At 37.1% G+C, this 27,697-nt stretch overlaps 1 protein-coding gene across 1 annotated transcript in view; it reads left to right on the top strand.

Moving 5' to 3' along the window:
- LOC145686348 (arrestin domain-containing protein 3-like) overlaps window positions 1-27,697 on the top strand; it is a 510,445-nt gene that overhangs the window by 349,549 nt on the left and 133,199 nt on the right. Inside the window, exon 4 of the mRNA XM_081759592.1 lies at window positions 9,256-9,386. Within this exon, the coding sequence (XP_081615718.1) occupies window positions 9,256-9,386 (131 nt within the window). The remainder of the gene's footprint in view (window positions 1-9,255; window positions 9,387-27,697) is intronic.

Raw genomic sequence — 27,697 nt, 5'->3', positions numbered from 1 at the left:
AAAATTCATGGCAGGGCCGCTATCGCCAAACTTCTGGTCACAGCAGCAAGAGGCGTATACATTGGTGCAAGGACCACAAGGCGTGGACTCATGAGCAGTGGAAACACGTAATGTGATCCGATGAATCGACCTTCACCTTGTTTACAACAACCGGTCGTGTTTGCATATGGAGAACATCGTCGCAGGCCTATGATACAGACTGTCTGCTCCCAACTTTAAAACATGGGGGTGGTTCTGTTACAATATGGGCAGTGATATCGTAGTTTTCTGCAGGCCCCATCATAGTCCTGCATGGAATGGTGAATGCTAAGGCGTATGAGGCCATTTTGGGGAACCAGGCTCTACCCATGGCCCAAGTATTGTTCCCTGATGGTGATGGCATTTACCAAGATGATTTGGCACCCTGTCACGCTGCAAAACCTGTGAAATCATGGTTTGAGGAGCATGACCATGAGCTATCATAGCTCCCCTGGGTCCCACAATTACCAGATCTGAGCACCATTGAGCCATTGTGGTCTGAGTTAGAAAGGCGCGTTCGGTCTCATTACACTCCACCAGCATCCCTTAAGGAACTGGAGCATGTTTTGGAGGAACAATAGTACAATATTCCACACACCACGATTCAGGAGCTGTATACGTCCATTCCACGTCGGATCCAAGCTGTTTTGGACGGAAAAGGAGGCTCCATACCATACTGGGTATGATTTTCACACTTTTGCAAACGTTTTAGATTTTTTTGTCCAACTCCTGTATGAGAAACTAGAACTACAATTGAATTCATGTGGAGAAACCATTCGGTAGCACCTCCACCAATTTGGGAAGCACTAAAAGTTGAGTTGATGGGTACCACATGATTTGACTCCTGGCCAGAAGGCAAGCGAGGAGACACCTGTGTTTCTTTGCTGTCTCGTCCGAGAAAGGAGCTATTTCTGGACAGGTTGTTGACATGTGATGAGAAGTGGATCCTGTACGAAGCTCCACAACGCCGTCATCATTGCTTAGCATCCCATGAACCGGTTCCAAAGCAGCCGAAACCAGCACTGCACCAGAAGAAGGTCATCCTGTGGGTTTGGTAGACTGCTCACGGCACCGTGCATGGGAGCTGCTACCAGTTGGTCAGAGCATCAATCCTACTATATATTGCCAGTAGTTGAGCCGTGTTCAAGAAAAACTCAAACCTCTGAAGTCAGCACTTCTGAATCGCAGAGGGGTCCTACTGTTACAGGACAACGCTAAGTTTCACGTGACTAGGATGACCCAGAACACTATTCTACGCCTTTGATGGGAAATATTCTTGCATCCGCCATACTCTCTAGACAATGCACTTTTCGATTATCACTTATTCCATTCATTTGACGATCACCTTAGAGGACGCCAGTTCAATCCCTAGTAGAGGTGCAAAATGCACTTGATACCTTCTTCGCTTTACGGCCCACCGAGTTGTACCGCGATGAATCAATTTCCTTCCAGGACGTTGGCACAAGGTCGTCTATGTTGATAGGGCTATTTTTTATCTTCTAGGTTCGTCTTAGGTGACATATCGGTGTTTGAAGGTGGCGGGTGAAAAAGCAACAGAACTTTGTTGGTTACCTTTATGTAAAATATAAGTGCCAAATACTTAAAAAAAATTTCAAATTCCAAATTTGTCTAACTTTCAAATACTTAAGAAGACTTACACCTTCCATCAATGTAGTTTTTTATTCTTTATGGGAAAGGTACCATGGACAAGATACATATTGTGATCGCCTAAGTTTCAAATACATTTCAAGATCTATACACTTTTTGACGTAACATTCAATGTACTATAATATGCTGTATAACTCTAAAATGATATTTGAATCACAAAGTACCACTCACAAATAACAGTTTTGGCGATTTTTTCTCATTGATGAGGATAGGTTGAGCCGCACAAATGTATAAAAACTTTTTTCTAGTAGATAAGTACGAGGTGGACCTACTGTAGGAAAACCGTTTAAGACATGAAGTTCGTGAAAGCGGCTGGTAACGTTGGAAAGGTCCGGGTCCTTTCAGTACAACAGTGATGTTAGAAATCGGACCCGGTTCCGAAGCCAGTTGTTGGACGTGAATGATAGCGTTGAAAACGTTCGCGTCCCCTGAGTTCGGCAAGGATGTCAAAAATCGAATCCCCTTGGAAACACCAGAAATTAGATTCAGAAGTTGGGCCTTTCTATTCGCCTATTAAAGATGCAGTTGTTAGATGCGGGTGGTGGCTTTGGAAAGATTCGAGCATCCTAAGCGTTAATATCAGAAATTGTGTTTGGGCTCCAGAAAGTGTTCCGAAGTTCTGGGCCCGATTTCCTTCTATTAGTCTATTAAGCATAGAGTTGTTGGCAGCGCCGGAAAGGTCTGGGTTCCCCGAATACAGCAATGATGTCAGAAGTCAAGCCCTGGCCCCGAATCCCAAAAAAATCGGGGCCTAAAGTTTTCGAATGTGTCGCAAACCATGGCTGTGGCTTAAGCTCAATACCTGATTGCGCGAGATAAAAATCATCAAATGAGCTATAATAACAAGATACCACCAATTGAAAAGATCTATCAGGTGTTTCTTAGTAAGAAGGTAAATGTGCACAGATTAGACGCTCTCGTTTTGCTGAACAAGTTGGAATAGTATGTAGTTTGCTGCTATGTAGGAACTGTTGCACTGACTGATATGACACTTTTTTTTTTATCACAATGCTACCTATAGTTCTCTCTCATTTTACCTCGAACATTCATCCTGTTGGTGTAAGCAATCGAGCATACATCTTTCCAATCGATTTCTTCTGGACGCTTTTCCAAGCAAGATTTGTATCTGATTTAGCGAATTCTTCGTTTCGTAGGAAAAAAAAATCCTTTCCTTCGTGTCCATTATGTTACCTTTCCAGAGTTGAAAATAATGTTTCGCGCTAAATGTATCGCATGCAGTACGAAGAAGAAAAGCAATGTGTGATACGATCCGTACCAATCTTGCCTTCACATACCAACCTTCTTCAATTATTACCGCGGTAAAATAAATGTCGCTATGAATGATGGCCGTAAAAGGTAACTCCAATGGGTAAATTCTGAAAATCCACTCACCGACGGAAGCCTTTGCAAGACCTGTATCAACATTTATCAGGTTCCCAAATAACAAGTTAACCCTTAAACAGTGCAAGGTAACAACGTTGTAACAGATGTTCGTAGAAACTTACTGTTACATAATCCCATGGAGATCAGCTACAATGATGACAAATACGACTTGGACGACGGCAGTGATCACATACTGGCGGTGAAGTGGATCACAGTCAGTGTAAACAAGAGCCCGAGATAGAATAAGGCGATGGTTTTGGCGACGAGCCCATTCCTAAGCCACCTGAACCTTATGTAGATGATTTCTCACAGTACCCTAAAGGTAGATCTGGTAATTCATCATGCACATTTGGATGCAAAAGGTTACTGTTTCCAATGTTCTACAAATGTTGCTTCTTGTCGACTGTCGCTTCTTTGTGCCTCAAGATTTGTTCATCTGCTTCTCACACACAGGCACTATAGGCTGGAGTAATTAACTGATTCTGGGCTCGAATCCTATTATGGGCGATCAACTTAGCCAGCAAAATCTCCTGGCCATGAACGAACTCCATTGCGATTATGTCGTATTTGCAAGCCGGTAGTAGTAAGTGCTTCCTCGATATTGATCGCCTTGACCTCTTGGATGAAGACTCTTGTGAGATCTGGTTTGGTTACAACAAGGTTCCATTTCAGGACATCTTGAAAAATATCGTCCCTTGCTGCATTGTCGGAACTAGCCATGTTCCATGCAAGATCAGGACTGTCCTTACCGACAGAAACACCAGTCCTCTTGGTGTACACCCGACATTGATGTCAAACAACTAAATTGAAACCTACACAACATTATAGGCTAAGGGACCATACTTTTAGGAGGAAGTACCTTAGCCCGTGGAACTTAACCAAGTAAGTTAAATCTTCAGGCTTAACCTTACATGAATGATTCTGAGACCTTGAATTCTTTTAACATGAGTTGGAACATCATAAGGGTCCGACAAATATTATGTTAGGAACTAAGGTGTGATCTTCAGTGAGTTGTTATCTCAAAAATACAAGTGACTCAAACTTCGAAGAAATCTTTCTTGAACCAAAACCACTTACGAACAAATCGACCTCGAAACAAAGTCAAAAAATAGGGATATGGTATTTTTAGTCTTTCAACTCAAGTATTGATATCTCTCAAGAACGCGGTGTGATTTAACAATTCCCTAGATCACTCTTTTCTAGGTAGGGCACGGTAGTTTAGTGGTAAAGCGCTCGCCTCTGGTGCTAAGAATTTCTAGTTCGATCCCAGCCTGTGTGTGTTTGTGGTGGACAGCATTACATCCGTTGATTTTCTCGGGGTTCTCCCGTTCCTTCCACATTCCTATTAAGACAACTGTTACATCATCATTCACGTTTACTCATCACCCGGCTCATTTACCCTAAAAGACATAATGGTTGTACGTAAGACTAGAAATTTCATTCCATTTCAGTGTTTGCAACGTTTTGTTCCAAATATTAATCTGTCTACTGTTGTATCTCCTTGAATATTTTACTACTACAAGTAGTAATGGTGATGTACAATGTACAATGTACAGTAGAAATGTATAATTTCCTTGTACTAGTATTAGTATGCCTCCATTTGTTAGAAAATGTTTAAAATATATATGCATGTGTGTATTTATGTATGCAAATGTTCAAACAGTAGAAGTAAAATGTCTATTTTAAATCCAGTGACGGACACGGAATTTCATGAAGGAAATCAAGCACACAATTTCATATTCTTTTAGGCAATTTGATTTTCGTGTAAATATTTAATTCTGCATATCATTTTGCTCAACAAGGGGTTCAAACACCGGAACTACCTTGAGTATTCCATTACTTCTAGCAATAATTACCTTTTCTATTTATGGTTATTTTAAACAACGTAATTTTATTTAAATACGTTTTCTACTTATACATTTCATAGAATACATTTTCAAACAGAAAAAATGAAAAGTAATTTATGTAAAACGTTATAAGAATTTACTTATAAACTTTTACATTATAAAAGTAAAATTATTACTAAACACATTTATCATTAGGGCCTGGAAGTTGAGGAAAAATCCTCTTTTTTACGAGTGCCCAAAGACGAGGCTTAACATAATATATGTTCATTTTGGGTCATTGTAGACCAGAAAATGGTGAGTTTTATATGTTCTTTTTGCCTTTTTCGGCGTTATTTTGTTTATTGGTCTTTTTAAGCTTTTCATAAGTTTTAACGTCTATTTTGGCATTTATTCTTTCAACAATAAATTTACTGGCCATTAACTCGAATTACCACCACCTCTTAACCCGCAAGTGCTCGCGTGGGAGTCTCCTGGACCCCCAGCAAGTTTCCTTAGTGATTTTCTTGAAAATGAAGTTGGTTAATTTTTTTTACATAAGAGAAACATCAATATTTTGCCTTTTATTAATCACTGAGTCGACAAAGAAAGGTTATAAGGAATGTCTCTAGCAATTCTCTCCGCAATATTTTAATTAACAGCTAAAAAAAAAAGATATGGGGGTCTGTGGCACCCCCACGCGAGTACTTACGTTACAAAAAATGGCGCGATTACTTACGGTTAAACACCTTTTCTTCAGTAAAGGAAATTCAAAAGATAAGCCATTCTTCAACAACTGGACTGATAAGACCAGATTTGCAACAAACACAAGTCAGATAAGGAGGCATAACGATGTCCTCCAGCAGTGAGGGTGAGGGTGGAGGGTGAATTAAATATGTTATTCTAAATAAATTGGGTCTTATTTTTACGTCCTTTCTTCCAGTTTTAGATCATTTTTTGATATTTTTAGGTCTTTTTTATAGGTCATTTTTAGGCATTTTTTAGGTCTTCAAAGTATTAATGAATATCGAAAATTTATTTTGATATAGCTGAAATTTCCACTATATTTGTCTCATTTCATTTTGTCACAGTCAATTGCTAACGACTGGAGCAAAAGTTATTTTTGAAACCAATGACAGATTTGGCATTCCATTTGATATTGTTTCGTGGCTGAGTGTATTTTAGTTACATTCTATTGGATTTGAGTTTTCTCGTTTGGAGGGGTGTAGCCAGCAGGTTTGTGTAGGGGGGACGTTGTTCTTGAGGGGGCCAGCTACAATCTACAATGCCAAAAAATGTGTTGCTGCTAGTGTTTTTTAGGACTGAAAGAAAGGAAAATTTTGGTTTCCTTCTGGAAAACTAAAAACACTATATTAGCTTATTATTATTATTATTATTATTATTATTATTATTATTATTATTATTATTATTATTATTATTATTATTATTATTATTATTATTATTATCCATAAATTATATTCAAGATAGTTTTTATTATGCATAATCAAGAATTACTGCCCGGGACCAAACGCTATACTTTTGTGCATAACTATAAAGTGGAGATAAGGCGAACGTCAGTTGTTGGTGTGGGTACATCCAACATACTACCTGGTTGTGGCAATTCAGACACACTGTGAACTTGCGTAAAGACAGAGGGAACATGGGACATCCACAGAGCGTCATAAGAGCATGTATGCTGAACGAGTTCAAATGGAGGTCAAACGCCGCTGTAGCGAGACAGAAGATATGCCAGGCCTTTGGTGAGGGTGTCGTGACGACGCGGACATTGCAGCGATGGTTTAACAAGTTTAAGGACGATGACGAAACACCCGAAAACACCACGTGTCAGAAGACCAACACATGTACAAAGAGGAACTGGGACTACAATTAAGTGTGTGGAGAAACCATTCGGTAGCACATCCATCAACTTGTGAAGCACTACAAGTTGGGTCGATGGGTCTCACATATTTTGACTCCGGGCCAGAAGGCAACGCGGCAATCGCCTGTGTTTATTTACTGTTTCGGAGCCATTTCTGGACAGGGCGTTGACATGTGATAAAAAGTGTGCCATACACGAAGCTCCACGGCGCCGTCATCATTGGTTAGCATCCCATGAACCGATTTCAAAACAGCCGAAACCAGCACTGTACCAGAAGAAGGTCCTTCTGTGTGTTTGGTGCATCGTGCATCGGGAACTGCTACCAGCTAGTCAGAGTATCAATGCAACTATGTAGTGTCAGCAGTTGAGCTGTGCTCAACAAAAACTCAAAACTCTGGAGCCATCACTTCTGAATTGCAAATGGGTCCTCGTTTACGGGACAACGCTAAGTTCCACGTTGCTAGGATGACTCAGGACACTATTTTCCGCCTTGGATGGGAAACAATATTGCAACCACTATATTCCCCGGGTATTGCACCGTCCGATTATCACCTGTTCCATTCTTTGGACAATAACGGAAGAGGACGCTAGTTCAAATCCCTAGTAAAAGTCCAAAATACACCGGCCCACCAAGTTCTACCGCCATGGATTCCATGGCCTTCCAGAACGTTTTCAGAAGGTCGTCGATGCTGATGGGGACTATTTTTGATCTTCCAGGTTAGGTGACATATCGATGTTCGAAGGTGGTGGGTGAAAAAGCAACAAAACTTTTCTTGGTTACCTTTATATTTAAATTTAAGACCTTGTATATAGAACCTATTACAACGACTAAATCACTGGTTCCTTTCGTAATAAATTTGAGCCATTAAATAATACACATGTGTCCCTTACTTTGATTCTATTTATTTATATTTTTCTATGTTGTCCTGACAACGACGTTCCAAAGTATTATTTAAACGAATTAACATTATCGACAATCATATTATTTGAAACATTTCTTTCTCTTCTTCTGCAGCCAGCCTAGTACATATTTAGAATGACTTATTACCAAAAATTACAAATATACAATGTGCTGTTGTATTATCTACACAAGATTGATTTTCTTTGAAATTTCATTAAATTTCTTTACGGTTTCCGACAAAAATATTTATTTATTATTCGTGATTAAAAAAACATAATTATTTTATTACACTGAGTAGAAATAAAAGAGACAGCGAATGAAATCCAAATTGAATAAACGCATTGTTTCTCACCAAATTTTCCATCCTCTATATCTTTTAAAACACTTGTTAAAGCACATAAAAATATACTGTACTTACAAATCAGTTTTTAGTACCTTTGTTTTATGGCTGTACTTGTAGTACCTTGTTAAAACGTTTGTCTTCAAACTGTCAAATATAAATCGCAGTAAATTGTGTAATCTGCTGTCACAAAAAAGTATCCTATTTTTCGATCGGTATAAGAAAGAGATACTATACTATTTTTCGATCGGTATGGAAAAACAATATTTCTCCATACTATTTTACCATAAATTATTAATTGTCAATAAACTTTGTTACTTTTAAATGAATGAAGCGAGATAATTTTTCTATGATGTTATAAAAGCTGGTCATTTGGGGGGCCAGGAAATCATTTGGGGAGCCTGGCCGCAATGGCACCCCCCCTTGGCTACACCCCTGCTCGTTTGTCTGTAGAAATTGATGAATTGACAATTTTATATTCTACAGTTCTTTCCATTCCAACATAGTGGAATGTAAAGCTTTTCAATATAATACATCGTTTCGTTCATTCTAATTCATTTGAATTAAGGTTTTCCGGTATTATGAGAGCGTACTTTATAGCACATTCTATTGATCACTGAGATAATGAAGTAGTTTTTTAACTTCTGCTGTTTTATAGAACTAAAGTTTACTTTTATAGTATTCATGTTACATTTCAATCATCATTATTATCAGATCATAGTAATTGTCATGATTTAAAAGATTAAACTGTTTTGGGTTTAAGTGAAGTTTTATGAAAAGTTACAAAAGTTGTGAAAGCCAGGGAGTTAACTGAGAGTTTAAGTCCCAAAAGTGGGATGAAATTAAGATAGAAAAAATGTATATTGTTTGATTTGGTTTGAAAAATAGTTATTTTAGCAAATTTAAAAATAATAAAATCTAAGGCAATTGAGATCGATATCCACTGTTTTATGCTTCATTCACAAAGAATGATCTTCATGTTCCTTTAAAGTTCTATTTCTAATTCGTCTTTGTTACATCCATTCCTGAATGTAACTTTGAACCTAAAAGTTATGTCAAAGTTATTTTAATACTTATACTATCTTCTATGGTATTTGAAAGGAAGTTTTAGATTTCCGTTTTGATATTTAATGAGAAACGTTTTTAATAACTGATAAAGATTTTGAATTTTCTATAATCACCATGTGTTAGTATGTGAGTACTAGTTATGTGTTACTTATATTTACGGTGTTATCTTTCACAGACAAACCAGAAGGAAACGTCCCGATTTTACTTCGAGGTCTTCATCAGTTTCCATTCAAATTTCAACTTCCAGAGAGCTCACTTCCTTGTTCCTTCGAAAGCAAATCGGGAACTATTCGATATTATATTAAGGTATGTATGTTAACACATTGATAAATCAATTTAACTTTGGGTTTTACTATTTATTTCTCGTAGTTACTGTTGTATTACAAAGATTTTCATCCACTGGTTCACCATTACTTTGCTACTGTACCGAGTTTAATTTAATATTCATTATTTACAAGAGATAATTCTACAATATACATATATACAGTTTTGAATAACAAGTCATGAACTAATCTTTCGAATAAAATCAACGACACTGCATGCTACTGTAATCAATAAAGTATTATTCATACAGTTGAATTTATTTATGTGAAGTAAAGTCAAATGCTGAGTATTAAGTTGTTGTTCCTAATGCAAGGTCAATTATAAAATGTTTAAAAGTAACAACCAGTTTTGAAATATTTTTCTTTATGAAGAAGATATAACCGAACCTAAAGTTGCAAACTCTATTTTTCTTTTTACTTCTAGTGTTGGTTGATTGCAACTTATTTTCTTAGTACAAAATTCAGTAATTTAGATATATTTCTCTAAGAATCAGCATTACAATAATGTGTGAGATTGAAGTATGTAAATGGATTAAGAGTGATTTCTTTAAAATAGTTTCCGGACAACCAACATTTTTCCATATATTGTATGGATAGATAAGATTCTTGTGACGATATATATATATTCAATATGACCTTTCATAATTAAGCAATCAGCTCGGAATCCGATGAGTTTCTAATTGAGTATTGGAAGGTTTATTACATGCAGAAATAATTGTTTAATATTTACCTGAAGAGGAAGTTATGGTGTACTTTACATTAACCCACGTTTTTAATACACAAAGTAAGGTAGATTTGTACGCAAAATAGGAAAGAATATTTGTGGGCAGAATGATCAAGAACTACATATAACTTGATTATGATCTGAAGTTATAGTTGTAATCCAAAGATTAATATTCCAACAAGAAATATGACAACAAATGTAAATCGATTAAAGAAAGGAGGCAACATTTATTAACAAAATGTACATAATTGTTCAAGAAAGAACACTGTATTTGAAGCACGATCGGAGAGCAAAATAAGAGGGTGGTATATTGGAACAAGGGCAAAAAACAAAACGTAATCCGAATACTTCCATTTCGGATTGGTGTGGTATCTTATAAAGACAATAGTGATTCTTAATATATAATAAAATAAAGTAAAATAACAGTATTTTGGAAGTGTAATGATTGCACCTTGTTTTAGAAAGGTTTTGATTGCCATTGACAGTAATAATTATTTGAAACAGTTAACTCATCTTTTGCTCCGACTGTTTTAACCTGATACAAGTCGATAAAGTCGATATATTGAAGACTTGTACAGAATTTAAAATTGCTCTCCAAAATTACTTCGGAAACGATTTTATTCTTGCGAATAAAAATGCCCAAATAAGAAATTGAATTAATGATTCGTAGAAGATAAATTCAATACAGAATTCATCGTATCCATGTATAATAAACTAAAGTTGCCCGACCCACATCAGCCGAATTCAAATGGGGTCTTGAATGGGATCCTGCCATTTTAGTATAATATTCTTCGAAGAATAAAACGTCAATATCCAATTCTTCTATTAGCTTTCTATTTTCGTGAAGAACAGTGATAGATCGTCCTGTATTTAGTTTAGCACATTTTATATGATCTTCCACCAAGGTCGATGCGTGGAAATGTAGCAGTTGGGCCATGATTGTGATGAATTAAACACTATGGAGCAAAATGCGAAATTCTGCGAGTGAGGAGGAATTCTCCTCACTTAATATTTTTGGAAGCAACTTCTCCCTCACTAAAAACTAACTGGGAGAATAAAACTATACTATTGTCGAAAACTTGCAAATTAATTAGAGTAATTCATATATATGACTTATTAACATGTATATTCACATGTACGTCAAACTAATGGATGGACTAATAGTTAAGGTATCCCTAATCTTACATAGTATTGTAAGTATGGATGTTGAAATATATGAAGTCTCCATGTCGAAACATTCCAGTGTGAAGATTTTTCTAGTCTTCTGTCTCCTCTCCCCTCACTTTGACTATTATGATTTCGCACTTTGCCATGGACTACCATTCGCTTTAACCATTTCTCAACTGAATGTGAAGATCTTATTTTCTGTAGTAAAAACTTGTTCAATTAAGTTGAGATTTTCTCTCAGATTAGATGGAAAATTAAAGTCTAGTACCTACTTCAATGTGAGGGAATGAATTACATTACCTTTCTTATACTACCGTTTGCTTTTTCCAATTGCTTAGGTATATTCTCTATACTTGATAACGTTCCCCAGAATCTACTGCTTTCTACGTCAGATTGCTTCAATAGTAATCCCAGATCAAAATGGATTAAAGAAATCAGCGTTGAATTGGCCTTCAAAATCTTTTGTTCCAGTCCATTTACTATGTTTGATAATTGCAGATATTTTAATAAGACATACCTTTGTATGTAAGTTAGACTTTAACATTTACACTGATCATTCATAATTGTTTTATTTATCTTTTATATTCCTCAATGATATGACCTTTACTTGATCTATTGACGGGTTCGATTGTTACTATTGTAATTGGAGACGGTATTATGGTTGTTGTATGTTTTTTCAATGGTTTTCTGATTTCATTTACATTGGAATGTGGTGCTTTTCTTCGTTGCTTTCGTTAGATTTCTTGATTTTAGTTCCTTCGCAAACCACGACACTTCATGTGTCGAAGACACGCCATAGGTTGTATGGTCGCGTCACTGATATTGGACATATACGCACGACAAACGCTAGATCTTACCTCACGTGTCTCGGGAATGTGACAACTTTTTAGACAGAACAAGAGGACAATGCACTTTAAATAGTTTGTAAATATGCAACTTTTAAATTGCTATATTACTAAACAATCTGTTATATTCTTTAACGACAAAGTGCAAGCACATCCACAAGGAGTACTATGTAGCCTGGAGATAGCGGTTCCCCTTGAGCCGCGGACTAAATCCGGGGCCTAGTCAGTATGTTGCTAAATCCACCACTGAATGGAAATTCATTACCTTATAAAACATTATTTTCGTACAGTATACATACTAAATACACAGAACATATAAAAGATTAAGAAATGTTATAAGATTACGCCATAGGTTGTATGGTCGCGTCACTGATATTGGACATATACGCACGACAAACGCTAGATCTTACCTCACGTGTCTCGGGAATGTGACAACTTTTTAGACAGAACAAGAGGACAATGCACTTTAAATAGTTTGTAAATATGCAACTTTTAAATTGCTATATTACTAAACAATCTGTTATATTCTTCAACGACAAAGTGCAAGCACATCCACAAGGAGTACTATGTAGCCTGGAGATAGCGGTTCCCCTTGAGCCGCGGACTAAATCCGGGGCCTAGTCAGTATATTGCTAAATCCACCACTGAATGGAAATTCATTACCTTATAAAACATTATTTTCGTACAGTATACATACTAAATACACAGAACATATAAAAGATTAAGAAATGTTATAAGATTACATATTGGTCTGAGGGATTGCAGTTTGTGAATGTGTAAAATATATTTGAGAATATCTGGTCATTTGTGCTATTTTTTTAAAGTCTAATTTGAAATAGTAAAGTGAAGCAACAAACAATGTAGTTTTATGTTCTTCTCTTTCGATGGCATATCCGTGAATCCACTATGGAATGCAAAGGCACTTTTCCCCGTGCTTTCGTCTTTTTTATTTCTGTTGCTACAGGTATCACTGCTGGAGTTCCGTATACTAGGTTGTCTAGGATGTGCCAGAATTTCTGCAATGAAAGCGTCTGTATCTGAAGCTTCCATTGAGCTCATCTTTCAGAATGAGTATCTGGTTGCTGAAAACATAAATTGTGGGGTGTCTTCGAAACACGAAGTCGCGTAGTATGCGAAGGTCTTAGCTTAGGTTCCCGCGACAAGCCTGCGACAGTGGTGCAAGACGTAGTCGGATCAACAGCGAACCGCTTTGTTTTGCCGTAAAAAGTTTTCTACCCGACGCGGCGGTACCGTTACAAAATTACGTGAATGCCGCAATTTTACCGCCATGGCAGTAATAAAGCGGCATCCGTCATTTCTCCTCCTCTGGAACGCTAGTACCGCCATTAAACCATCACATGGCCGCTTTGTAACCTCCAGTACCGCCATTAACCCGTCACATGGGCTCTTCACTGCCGCCTTTAATCTTCTACTCTCAATTTTGGCAACAACGTATGGGTACTTAAGCACTGAAACCTCTGTACCAATACATAGTTAAAATTCAAAATAAGTATTACTTTAACGTGGTCCTTTTATGCTCATTTAACACCAAAGATTTTTTTAATAGTAAAGGGTAGAGATTTAGGGAATGTTTTATTCATCATTTGAATTTAACAGAATATTTATAACCCTGGCCATTAGAGAGTTACGACAAAGATTTTTTCTTTTTTTGTCGTTTACCCGGTTAAAGGGTTTTCCCCTTTCTTCGGGGGAGTGATGCATAAATATTTTGGATGTCATAATATTGTAGTGGATCTAAGTGATTTGTCTTTATTTCATTAATTATTAAATAAATAAGGAATTATAAATGAACAATAACAAAAATAACAAAAAGTGATATGTGCAGTAAACGAGTATATAAGTGAAAAGAACAACAACAATATATGTGCATGAAGGCTAATAAACAGGAAAGAACGCAAGTAACGAATAGAGAACATAATATATAAACTGGAAAGAATGATATGATGAAATGATAATGAATGAATTACACTAGACGCCACATCACTAAGTTTTGTTAGCAGACAGATGAAGTTATCTTCTGTTCCGAGACTGTACACTCAGAAACTGATGAAGACAGGGGAGGCCCATATTAGTTGGTAATCACTGTGCGTATGATGGATAAACATGAGGTAATAAATGACGTAGATGATAAATGGCATCAGGTCTCTGTTGGCAGATCCAACTGGAGGTGATACAGTGTCATATAATGTTGGAGCGGAGAGTACAAGTATCGTGGCGGAGCATCGTTCTCTCGATTGTAGAGTAGGATGTCCTGTGACATTTCATGGTGTAACTCAAAACGTGTATTAATGTAGCAGATTCGCAGTCGTTCCAAATGTGGGAGTAAAGGCGGAAATTCAACAAGATTGTACACGAGTCTAGTTGGACTTGGTAACCTGATTTCATATGCTAGCCGTAAGGCATGTCTCTCCACGATACACAACTTTTGATAATATTTGTCACAAGCATAGACCCAAGCCGTGTGACCATAAGTTAAGGTACTTCTCATGAAGTCTTTGTAGGTATGGAGGACCGTAGATGGTTTTAAGCCCCAACTTGTACTAACTAGCCATTTAAGCAAATTGAGTCTATTCTGGGCTTGACCGATAACCTTCATAAGATAGTTTACTGTCAAAGACGATGCCAAGGTAAGTCAGAGTCGAATGAACCGGAACTGGTGTATGTTCTACATGGAGACAAGTAAATTCGGGTTTCGGTACACTCTGGACCGCCGTCCTGGTGGTAAAAATACAATTGAATCTGTTTTCGCACAGCTAATACTCAATCTCCATACATTACACCAGTCGGCAAATCTATCAATTGCAGGTTGCATAAGTCGATTAATTTGCTGAATAGTACGGGCTGTTGAAAGAGAAGCTGTGTCGTCAGCAAACTGATAGATTTGGATGTTGTCTGGTAATCTCAGATCGGCAACGTATAACAGATAGAGAAGAGGCGACAAAGACAAATCTAGAGGAACTCCAGAGTGTAGAAAGATCGGATGAGAAAGAGCGCTGTTCATGGATATGTATGCCAGATTTTCTGTTAAGAAGGAATTGATGAAGACTATATAGGAAACACATATTGATGTAGTTTATAAATAAGCCCAGGATGCCAAACTTTATCAATTGCTTTCCCGAGGTCAAACTTGACTAAACAGGAAGGAAGGCCTCGGTTATATTGGTTATAGACGGCGGTCATAAGACGAAATAGCTGATCTAATGTGCAGAAATGAGACCGGAAACCAGCTTGATGGATCGGCAGAAGATTGTGACGTCGGATATGATCATGAAGTCGGCGAACAAGAATCGGTTCTAAGATTTTACAGAGGCAGCTAGTTAAATGAATTGGTCAATGTGACTGAATATCCGATGGTGGTTTCTTTGGCTTGGAAAATAGTAGAACTTTGGAGTACTTCCAATCAAGTGGAAACAAACCAGTTCGGAGGATGAAAGTATAAAGATGGCTGAGAAATAGAAGAAAAGTAGAAGACGCATGATTGATGAGCACATATGTGATACAATCCAAACCAGGTGTAGTATTGCGTTTGTTTCGTAGACTTGTGGTGATATCATCTGTTGTTATAGGCTGCGTAAGCGAATTATTTGTTTCGAGTGGATGATTATCCGACGGTTTTAAGTGAAATGATATCGGATCAGTTTGAAGGTTGATGATGGTTTGAAGTGGTTGTGGAGTGTGCCACCCAGATAGCGGAGGGAATATATGTTGAAAAAATAATGCAAATGTATTTGCCTCTCAGTGTCAGTAATTATTAATGAAAGGTATCGTGGCGGTAATGTAGGTTTATGAAGATGTGCGGTTGTAGTAGGAATGGATCGATCAGCCGCATTTTGAACGGCTTCAGTTAGGGGAGTGGTTATTAGATCGAGGTTATATTTTAAATTAGGCACAGTGAGCGGAATGATAGCATCGTAAAGTGCTGAACGGTATTGATCCCAATCAGCCTGATTGTAACAGTAGACTTTCTTGGCTGGCAATGGATGTGAGGATTGTGGTGTGCAGCGTAACTCTAACTTAATAGAAACATGATCATTGCCTATAGAGTCCAGTATCGAAATGGTGCTAAACTGAGTCAGAGAAGATGAGGTAATAACAGCATCAGGAGTAGTGTTACTAGCTGGCCGTGTAGGTTTAGGTAGAATATGAAATTCGCCGGTAGTGGTATTTTGAACAAAATAAAAAAAGTGCTGCTTGTCTCGCTGGGTACGACTAATGGAAATTTATGTTTGCCATAATGATGTAATGCTTAGAGTTGGAGTCAATGAAGCGAAAGAAATCATAGTTGAGTTGTTTTCCGGGACGAAAATAGATTGTAGCAAAGGTGACGGTACGACCTCGAAAGTAGATAGTTGTTATGTTCAGGAAGAGTAATACTATGAGGTGCTGTTATGGATCTATATGGCAGGCCATTGGAGATACCAATAGCCGTGCCACCATAAAGACGTGGTCCTGGAGGGGGATCGTGACGGAGTATGGTATATTTCGGTATGTAGCAATTCAGGTAAGGAGCTAGATATTTTTCGTTCAATGCAAATGCTGATATTCGTTCTTCTTGTAGTAATTGCGTGGAAAACACTTTATGGGTCAGTAATGAGCGGATGTTCATAAAAAGTAAGGTATAAGCCATAATGAATACACAGAAAAAATTAGGGATGAATTTCGCCATATTAGACATAAACTTCAAGGGGTTGGATTTGAAAGTGTATTGTGGGCCCAGAATAGGTGGCATGAAGCTGAATATTAAACAGTATTTTTGCTGCGTGAATGATTTGAGTAAGTATGTGGGACCAAAGAAACGGTTGAATATTTTGTAAAGTAATGGTGAGAAAGCGTAGTAAGTCTTCAACAGTAACTGGATAAAGTAATGAGTTGGCAGGTGGAGTCGGTGGATCAACGGAGCGAATAGGAGCAACAAGTTCCGGTTTTGAAGGTCCAGTTTGTGGTTTGGCTTTGAATTTGTAGCTGTATGTCGGATGTTTTTCAGGGCATGTACTACATTGCAGTGGTACCTTTTGATTAGGGCATTCCCTGGTAGGATAGTGCATGGAACAAGAGCCACATTTAATGATATTAGTGAATTCCGACATGGGATGTGAGTTATACTGCTGGCATCGCTCACAGCGCAATGAAAGAGGTGCGGTGTACGGGATTGCTCGACCTTATAGCATCTGCGATAGATATACGCTCCTTTAGACAGAAGTTGATCGATTAGTTGTGGTTGGTCTGTAAGCACTCGTACAAGATAGGTTGCTCCTAAGTTATTCTTTATTCCGATGCAACGTTTTACAGGAAATCCTTCTTGATGCAGTTCCTCGTAGATTTCTTCGTCTGTGAAATCTGGTTCTACTCCGCGTATTACCACCGATAACATTTGTGGACGTTCAGTAGGCGGAGGTGTTTTACGTGTGGTAGGAGTTAAGGCAGAGTTTTGCTTTTGGCCCAAAGATTTCAAAAGTGGCCTATTTCCGGACATGCGTCGCAAAATTAGGCCTTGTTGATTTTATGATAATGCCTTTACGTGTTTTGATTATTTCACGGATTCTTAGTCGTGGTACAAATTTGATTAATTGTTGAAAGACGGCACGTACCGAATCGTATTTGGTGTCAAAATTGGTTAGTAAGAAGTTGTAGATGATGTCTTGAGTAGAGGTTGTTGACGTATATGATCCATTAGTTGTTGAAGCCAAATCCATGTTATTTGTTTGCTGGTTGTCATTACTAGTGCGTGGCCGTTTTGGAGGATTAGAGGTAGAGTCACGCCAGTGTGGTGATCTAGAACGAGTTCGTTGATCCCTAGATAAGCTGTCGCCAGTATCAGTGTTGTCCCCTGTTTGTGCATTACTGCTTCCCTTAGTGCCAGTAAAAATACGGGGATGAGTTTTCTGACGTCCGTTCGGTCCTCGAGATACACTGGTCCGGAAGCGTTGTCAAGTCCGTCATGATGAGAATAGAGCCTAGGGCTGAAGCCCAAATGAAGACAGAAGCGAGATGAAAGATGATTAAATGATGTTCGAAAAACAAGCTTGCTCTCCGAAAGTGAGAACTTTAGTCAATCCTCTAAGTTCGTAGGTGTGCTATGCTCACAAGTACGTTTTGCAACACTTGGTCCTCGCTGGCACAGTAACTAACACAAGAGAGGCTAGGCTTCTTGGTTAAGTATGTATGACACTTTTTTTTTGTCCGCTAGCAAAAGCTAGCTACTGCCCGAAGAGGGTTATGCCCTCTGTAGGGGAAGAGATTCTGAAATATTATGGCAGTCAGAACAAACATACAGATGGGATATGGGTGGTTAAAGGAATTACTTTATTGATAATCAATTTATAGGTCATTATGGCCTTTAACCATAATCATTGTTAAGGTGCTATCGGTACAGATAGAGGAGAAGCATCAAGTTTGGATGAAAGATGAAATGAAGTGCAGATCACATCACAACACAGAGGTTCGGTTAGTAAGACGAATGTGTGTTATCTTCTCGCCTAGGGGCGACGCTAGGCATTAATGAAGACAGGGGTGCCCTGTTAAAACAGTAGGTGTTACGGTGCATATGATGGCCAGATATGAGGGAGATGAGCATCTGAAGAGTATGGTGCGTAATATCGGCTGTCAGGATGGTCAGGAGGAATGGTGTAACGGTACAGAGTAAGCAGTAATGAAAGCGGAGGAATGAGAGTAGCAGAAGGGGGGAGCTTACGGGCGTGTTCTTCAAATGTTTGCTGGAGAAGTGGATGATTCGATTGCAGACGGCGGGTAATATATTTGGTGCGAAGTGTTTCCAGATGGTATAAGGTATGCGGAAATGTGAGTCGAGCATAGAGGTCCCGAGTTGGACTGGGCAGCTTAATGCGAAAAGCTATACGCAAGGCATGTCGTTCAAGAATGCGTAGTTTCTCATAATATGATGGTGGTGCAGATAACCAGGCTGTTAGACCGTAGACAAGTATAGGGCGCAGAAAAACTTTATAGGTATTCAGGATAGTAGTCGCAGAGAGTCCCCAGGTTGTTCCAGCAAGACTTTTCAACAGATTTAGACGACCATACGCCTTTTTTGAAATATCTTGTAGATGTGCCGACCAGTTAAGGCGGTGATCGAAAGTAAGGCCAAGATATTTAACAGTACGAGAAGGCTTGAGTGGTACATCTTGAACAGTGAGATTTAAGAGCCTGGGGTTACGGTGTATACGGGAACGGCATGTTGGAGATTGCAATACAATAGCTTGAGTTTTCGTCGGATTTATTTTCAAGCGCCAGTGAGAGCACCAATTGACAAAAGTATTGATTGCTACTTGTAAAGCCAAATTGAGTTGGTGGATAGTGTTACCAGTGGCGAATAAAGCAGTGTCGTCTGCATACTGAAATAGCTGTACTGTGGCTGGATGTATGACACCAAAGACATCGCCTTCCATGCATATCAGAAGTAACTAGTAATTGTCAGTGACTACTTTTGGAGTTTATTATATGCGATGAGGAAAGCTTTAGGCAGTATATTTGACATGTTTACCAAGTAATAAATAACGTAACATGTTCTACTGTAATCGGTCACGAAAAGAGTTTTGTAAGCTAACGAACTACCTGATAGTAGTTACATGAGTACAGTGCTGCCACCTGTTGGTCTTATATCCTAACTCAGTGGACGTTACCGAGTTCTCACAATCATTCATCTGTCATTCATCGAAAAGTATCTATTAGGGGCGATCGGGATGATCGCTCCCCCCCCCCAGAAAATGAAACTCTTATTTTATGTATAAACGAAACCCATTCCAGAGTTTGGAGCTTTTAAAAGTAGCCCTAAGTACCAGTAATACAACCCACTGCCTCCCCAGAAGTCCGTCCTGGATTCGCCCCTGGTCTCTATAACACCACCTAGCGGAAAAACGACAAAAACCATCTAACATTACGAGGACGGTAGCCGCTTTGGTGGATTTCCGCTTCTAACCGTCATTTTTCCTTCACTTCTTTTCTTTTCTCATATTTGTCGTCTATTTGTAGTGATGTTTTTATTCGTAGAATCAGTTTTCTTCCTATTTGCGGTTATAACAAATCCCTTTTCACCACTTCTCTGTGGATAATGTTAGGTAGTTTTCTGAACACTTTGTACTTGCATAACATGGCTCGCGTTGATAGAAAAAGAAAAAACATTGACGCTTAAGATACTAACCCAATTAATGGACTTATTTGCCCAGCTAGAAGATCACAAGCCTTGGTCAGCAGGCCGAGACCCCTTCTTGGAAGTTAACCGTCATATAAACTTTGGTGAGAATTCGGAGAAGTAATGAAAATTCTTAACAAAACAGTAGCATTACTATTGCAAAATAACAAATTACACTGAAGTCAGGGGCGTCATTTAGGGGGGGCAGGGAGGGGCATTTGCCCCCCCCCTGAGTTTAAGATGTATATGGATTTTATCAATATAGTAGTAGTAAGTCAGTGAAAAACGCGAAATTTTACTTATATCAAGGGGTCTTGCCCCCCCCAAGTCAAATCTGAAATGACGCTACTGACTGAAGTGTCTCATATTAATTGTATTTATTCTCTTTGACTTTATTGAGTTATTAATTGCAAACACGCAGTCTAAATTCAGGACAAGCTTTTTCCATATGGTTGAGTAGCTAAATACATGTAGTCATTACAAACATGGTTAGTAGTGATAAGGACCTAGAGTCATTAATACAACATAACATATTCTATAGGTTATGCAAGACAAAAGCACAGAACATAGACAAGATAAATTACATGCAATATACTCCGTTGCAGCAGCTATAGAAATTCAGAAGCAACATTCATACAGTCAGTAAACACACCAAGATTTGCATCAACCAAATCGTCGAATGACAACAGACCGCCCCGGTGATTAGTGATTATTCATTCAGTAATTAATAATTCATTTTCATTATCATACGTAGCATTCACCATTGTTCATTTCACAACATTATATTGCATTTACTTATCATGAATTCATGCAATATCACGATGTCGTAAATCTAATAATAATCCTCATATTTTAGCAATGTACATTTTGTCACTCGATTCAGGTATTGACGTTATTACGTTGAGTATTTCCTCGTCTTGCTTACAATCACATAGAGGTAATTAGCTATTAAAAGTAAGTGCAGAACCATGGAAAGCCATGTCCATTAAAACCTTGTCAGAGTTTCCGTTCGAGTGAACTTCTTTGGAGCTCGTATTGACTTATATTAATGATAGTTTTGTTGTTGTTGTTTAGTCTGTGTTATGTGTTTCTAAAGGGTTTGAATCTATAGAGGGAAAAGTCGAATTAGAAAGGAACATAGTCTCTCTGATGAAAATAGTTCCAAAGATGGTTATACTAACCTTAAGTACAAAAAAACATACACTGACCCAAAATTGTCAGAATATAATAATATTTCTCAATAATTGTGTCAAGAATATTTTGGATGGAATACTTTCCAAACTAATAGACCATATTACATTCTTCATATTAAAATATTTCAAGCATACTGTGCCGGTGCTGTACCATCAGTTGTAGCTCAGAATACTTATTAAATGAACGCAACGAAATGGGGATGAAACTGATGCACAGCACGGTACTTAACTGTAAAATTATGATTGAATTTAAATGAAATTCAAGTGTCTTAATTTTGAAAATGACTAGTTGTGGGAAATAGGTGAGAGAGAGAAAGGATATAATTAAGAAATAAAGGAAGAGCACTAGCCCGACATTCCGTTATGACTGGTGTCGTCCTGGTCATCTGAATGATGATGAAGCGTTTGCCCTGGAGGAACCTGGATGTACTGGAGTCAGTGAACAACTGGAACTCAATCCTGCTGGACTGCTAGCGGCGTCGAATTCTCTCTGCGATGATACGTCTTTTATGATGATATTCTTCTACATCTTCATGCCACTACTCTGATGTCAAACTCAAAATGTGTCTGCGGCGATGAACCGGCAGAATGGTATTCTCGGGACATGGAGTCCGTCGTCCTCCAATGGTAGGATCTGCTTGCCTCGTCGATGATCCTGCACCTTCCTAATCTTCGTGACGAATACCCCTTGTCGATCTGTCCTGCGTGGTTTTGTCTGGCTATAAAGTGATTACTTTGACGTTCAATGAACGGGGAAGTATTAAGCAATGCTTGAAAGTATGCGGAAAGGCAAGAAGGAAACTAGTCGAGTTTATTGACAATTTTTAAAGTGAGAATTAACAAATATGTGATTACAGAGGCTGTCTGGGAATGTACAATCTTAATAAAAGTTTTTATTCCTTTGGATTTTAAAGAGAGTTCATGACTCTGTAGAACATAGCAGCAATTTAATAAATAATTGAATTTGGCGAAGTAATTTAAAAGTTTACACAGTTATCTCACAATCATGTCACTATGATTACACTGATACTTCATAATACAAATCATAGAATATCTGAATGAATTAAACAAAATAATGGTCATAGAGTTAGGCCAGGAAGAGTGGGCGATGTGAAAATCACTAAAATGAACTTCGTTTACCAGTTCTCGGGACGGTCTAGTGTTTAGACTACCGAATTCCTACCTGCATGTTAGAATTCTAACCTTACCTGCTGTTTTCCTACGTTTGGCTTTGCCATTCGGGAAAAATATTGGACAATAATTGAAAAGTTGATATGCATGTGAGATATCGTCAAATGTTAACATCAAACAAATATGTAGTGTCAAAGTAATGGGTTTGTTACGTCGTTAAAAAAGTAACGATTTTGCTGGGGACATTGCTAGAGCCTTGATCCATATACTAAAAAGTTGACAGTTTCTCATTAAAGTAGGTCTATAGAGAACTATTCTAATTTCAAGTACAAAAAAAGACATATTGACATGTTGAGCAAACAGTGCTCCTAGTGTATAAAATTGTATTTGAATGTCTGTAAATGAATCCGATCTGAATAATTCCGATCAAGGATCAGGGCTAGAGCAATGTGTCTTCAAATACAAATTACAAGTTTGCAACACTCCTACGTATTATACAGATACTCTAGTTCACGTTGCCTAGTCACCCTTTTTGTGCATTTGAAGGAACGAGCTGAAATATTTGGTCGTGTTTAACCAAAAAAATTAAGTAACTAGGTGCTAAACTTCAGAAGATAAGGGTTGTTCGTATCAGATACGTAAAACAAACAATGCATTGGTTGATATTTCAATTACGCCATGCTTTCTCTAATTCCTGTCTCAATGGAAAGTGTAAAAGCTTATCTTTCTTCTTTACTCATGGACTAGAGATTGGAATGAAGAGACTTGGGAATAAACCAAATCTATCGAAGGACTTCGATGTTTAAAAACTGAAACTCCCAGAGAGTTCACTGCTACATTACAGCTATTAGATTTTTTTTTTTTTTTTTTTTTTTTTGGCGAAATCCAGTTTACTACGTTGCCAACAAAGAAATTCCATATAAATTGTTTCGACGTGAAAGAAAGTTGTTACTTTGGTTTACACTGAATCATCTTCTGCCTTTCAGTTACTTACCTGTATAATTCTAAACTTCACGTTGCTATTTTTTTTTTTTCAGTATTTAGCACTTACATAACATTTATGAATACTGTTCAATTTATCATTTGAAGACTCCCATGTTTAGTTCTTAGTGTGAGAATGTGTTCTATTGTGTATCTTATTCAAAACTTGAGCAAACATTATACTTATTTTGACATAACAATTTAGCAAAGTTATTTAATTTAATATTATTTGTTTGATGTTCGTATTTAACGATATTTCGCGTGCATCTGAAACTTTCTACTGTTCTCCAATTGTTCCCAACAGGGTTGGAAAAATATAGTTTTTTTTTTTAAAAAAAAAAAAAAGAACAAAATGTGTGCTTAAAACATGAAAAAAAAGGCGTTCAAAATGTTTTAAACATATTTTAAAACACACAAAACAGCATGTTTTAAACATTTTGAACAGTTTAAAACAAGATTTTAAACATATTTTAAAATCGTGTAATTAATAAAGTATTCATTAAGACCTTTTTGCTCTAGCAACCGACCTTTTCATTTATTTTATCCTCGTTAAGATCACAGTTGTTGGGTACAGAATATTTCAGTATAGATTACTAATTCTCAACTCATTTCATATCACGACCCCCTTTTATCACGACACCCTCTTGCTAGTGACTCTTATAAGTACTTTCTTGGTTCTAATAAGCTTTTTAGGTAAAAAAAAAATCTACCTACTATACAGATTTCACACAATCTATCAATATACATGGCAAAACAAAAGTCCTTACCATCCTTGTGTATTGAGGGAGAATGACGAAACTTGGAAGTAGTCTGACACATCAGATGGTGCTATCAAGCATCATGGCGGACATCTTTAATTGGTATTCGAAATTTCTAATGCAAAGGAAGTCATGTTATATGTTTTAAGGCTAGAATTTTACCAGAAATATGGTTGTGCGGTTATTTTAGCCCTGAAGCAAGTCATTTCGGAGTTACCGCTTCTAAAAATTTTATAATTATGTATTTAGGGGCTAAGCTCGCGTCTCGTGGAGGCGGGTGAGATTTTTGTTACAAAATTTGATTACTATTTCAGTACGCTGATGCCAATAAAATTATATTAAAATAATAAATTTTCGAAAAGTAATATTTCAAGCACACTTCATGTTATGCTAACTTTAGAGTATTTTCTGCAAGCCTATGTAATTGGTTGTTTTTGAGTCAATAATTTATTGAAGAAAGGTAATAATTGGGGCGTTCAGAGCACAATGGATCTAAATTCATTTTCAATAAAGTTCAGTTTTGCTCAACAAATGAATTTTATTTCAAAACGTAATATCTTTGCAGTCAAGAATCCAAAACAAATATAACTCAAAGCATGCGAAATGACATGAGGTAATTTCATACGACAGCCGCTAGACAGGGGCGTCAGTGGGACAGGATGGCAACCGCCCCCATTCCCACTCTGGATTTCAGATTTTGGGGGCAGTAAGATTGTTTTAGAAATCTTTTGATAAGCAAAGTCTACAATAAGCGAACAGAATAAGCTTTAAGTCTTACACCAAATAAATACGGAGAACGTACAGATGATTAAAACTTGAAAGATGCTTAGGCCCAATTTCCAGAAATTTAAGCAGGTCCGAAACTCGAAGGTAGAGCCACCTTTGGAATTCTTGGGCCAAAAAATACACAAGAGAGCAATACAGGCCTATAGCTCCTTACGGCCATGGAAATTTACGGACTGATTATAGCTCCTCACGGATTATAACTGGTCAAAATCCGTATTTATTCGGTGTAAGGACTTCAAATTTTTTATGTTGACTTTGCTCAGCAAAAGGTTTCTAAATCTGCATTACTGCCCCCAAAATCTGAAATTCAGCGTAAGGGGCGAATGACCTCTAAACAAACGCCCCTCTCTAGCGGCAATAATATAAAATTCTAGATTGCATTTTGTCATATAGTTTTTCTTTCTTTCATCTCGGATTCGTGGTTGTGAAAATTTGACGTTTTCCGTCGGTGTATTCTTTGGACACGCCCAGCATTTATTTAACAAAATTATGCATCATTGGCTGCGGCATTCGGAGCTTGATTTATGAGCAAGGAGAGGGGAATTAGCCCTCCTCCCCCTATTCCATCAATGCCCTGTCTAGCGGTAGTCCTACGAAACTCTACTCCACACTGTTTCGTGTTGTTTTTGTTTCATTTATTTCGTACCCTTGGCTATGAAGATAATATGTTTGCTGAGCAAAAGTGAACCTTTCTGAAAATGAACTTGGATCCCTTGTGCTCCGAACGCCCTATATCTAAAAGTATTTTATAAAAACTGAGTTGGAGCAAAAATTTATCCTGCAACTCAAGTTTGTTCAAAACGCATAAAATTAGTTTGTTTAGTTTGATTGATTAGTCTTGCACCAGTAGCAAGGCTATATGAGACAGGGCTTTTTATTTAAAGTGGGATCCGAACCACTAATTTTGAAATTTTATGTCGGATCGCAGTCAAAATCTGTATAGTAAATTCTGACGTCTCCTGCCTCTACCCTCAAAATTTAATGTTAAAAGACCGAAAATTACGCCCTGTAGCGTAGTGTATACATACAAACAGATGAACAAATTGAGATCAAATTGTCCCAGACACTGACATTCGGCACTGATGTTACAATAAGCATCACGCTTTAACGGTTAGTTACGCGAGCGACTGCCATACCTTGCGCTTTCCCGCCTGGTCCCTTCATACAATCTATGCCAAGGTGTAAAGTTTTTAAGAAAATTTAAAGATTCACGAAATAAAACTTTATATAATATAATGAAAAATATATTGTCGATACAAAATTAATTCTTAGCTGAAGTTTCCAGTTCCATCTCAACCACATCACTATACTGATGTTAGAATCATCAGAATCAATTTTCGGATCAACACTTTTACCATTTGTTTGGATTTCCAGTTTTTTCACAGCATTGCATTTTTCATAATTAATCTTCATTCTTTGAACTAAGCCAATGATTTCTTTCTTACATGTTTTGCAACAAGCTCGTATGCTCATTTTCTTATCTCATGGAATTTGAGTTACTTTAATAAATTTGCTCCAAATTATGTCCTTTTTTCTTCCCGTAAAACTAACGTTAAATGATTCCAAGTTGTACGGAGACTGAGAACCAACATGTACTGTATAAAATGTTAAGTTGTTTAGTTTGTGAGATATAAGATAAGACTTATTTTCACAACAAAATAAGGTTTGACGTGCGATGCGACGCTCTCTTCTCTGTTTAAATAGATTTAACCAAGATTTATGAAAATAACAAGATTTTATTGCTTTTGAGCGCAATTGGTTGCTGCCCTCTCTTCGTGGCATCTTTTCGATAAAAATTTAAATTTAGTTTAGTAACGGTACAAAGTGGGCTTAGTGCAAGTGCACTAACAACGGCTGCTTTTCAGTTAGTTATTGATTGGCAGGATGCTGTTTTAACGCTGTAACAATATTGTAGAAAACCAAAAGTATTAAATTTAATAATTTGTAATAAATATAAAACCATTTAACTTAGCAAAAATAAATAGTAAGAAATTAAGATGGAAGGTAAATAGAAAAGTGATGAGAAAATATAAGAAATTATAGAAAATGGAAAAAGGTGTTGATGCTTTATCGTTTTTTAAAAAGAATATATTTATGCATTAACTAATGCTTAAAATTATAATTTTTATAAAAATAATGATTTTTAATAATAATAATAAAATTCTATACAATATTTTATAAGTAAGCAATATTTTTAGCAAAAGTATTAACCATAAGTATCCCAAGCAACTAGTTTTATTTTTTTTTTCAATCAAAAATATTTAAATAACGCAGCTTATTTAAATATGCAACACAATGAATGCCTATGATATTTTAATTTCAGGGCCGCAATTTAGCAAAGAACCTTTTGTTTGTTTTATGAATACAACACAAAAATTTGTTTCCATAATAATTCTTTTATTTATTTTTTTAATATCTGTTCTACAAGTAGTCCAACCTTCGATTACGACACTTTATCGCAAGTTAATTGAGAAGTATTTAAACAATACAATATACGTTAAAAATAAGGGGAACAAAGATAAAAAATAAATTGTATATTACC

This window comes from Thermobia domestica, chromosome 5 (genome assembly GCF_964235325.1).
Source record: "Thermobia domestica chromosome 5, izTheDome1.hap1.1, whole genome shotgun sequence".
Lineage (NCBI taxonomy): Eukaryota > Metazoa > Arthropoda > Insecta > Zygentoma > Lepismatidae > Thermobia > Thermobia domestica.
The sequence above is the reverse complement of the archived record's forward strand: the minus strand, read 5'-3'. Positions and strand labels throughout refer to the sequence as shown.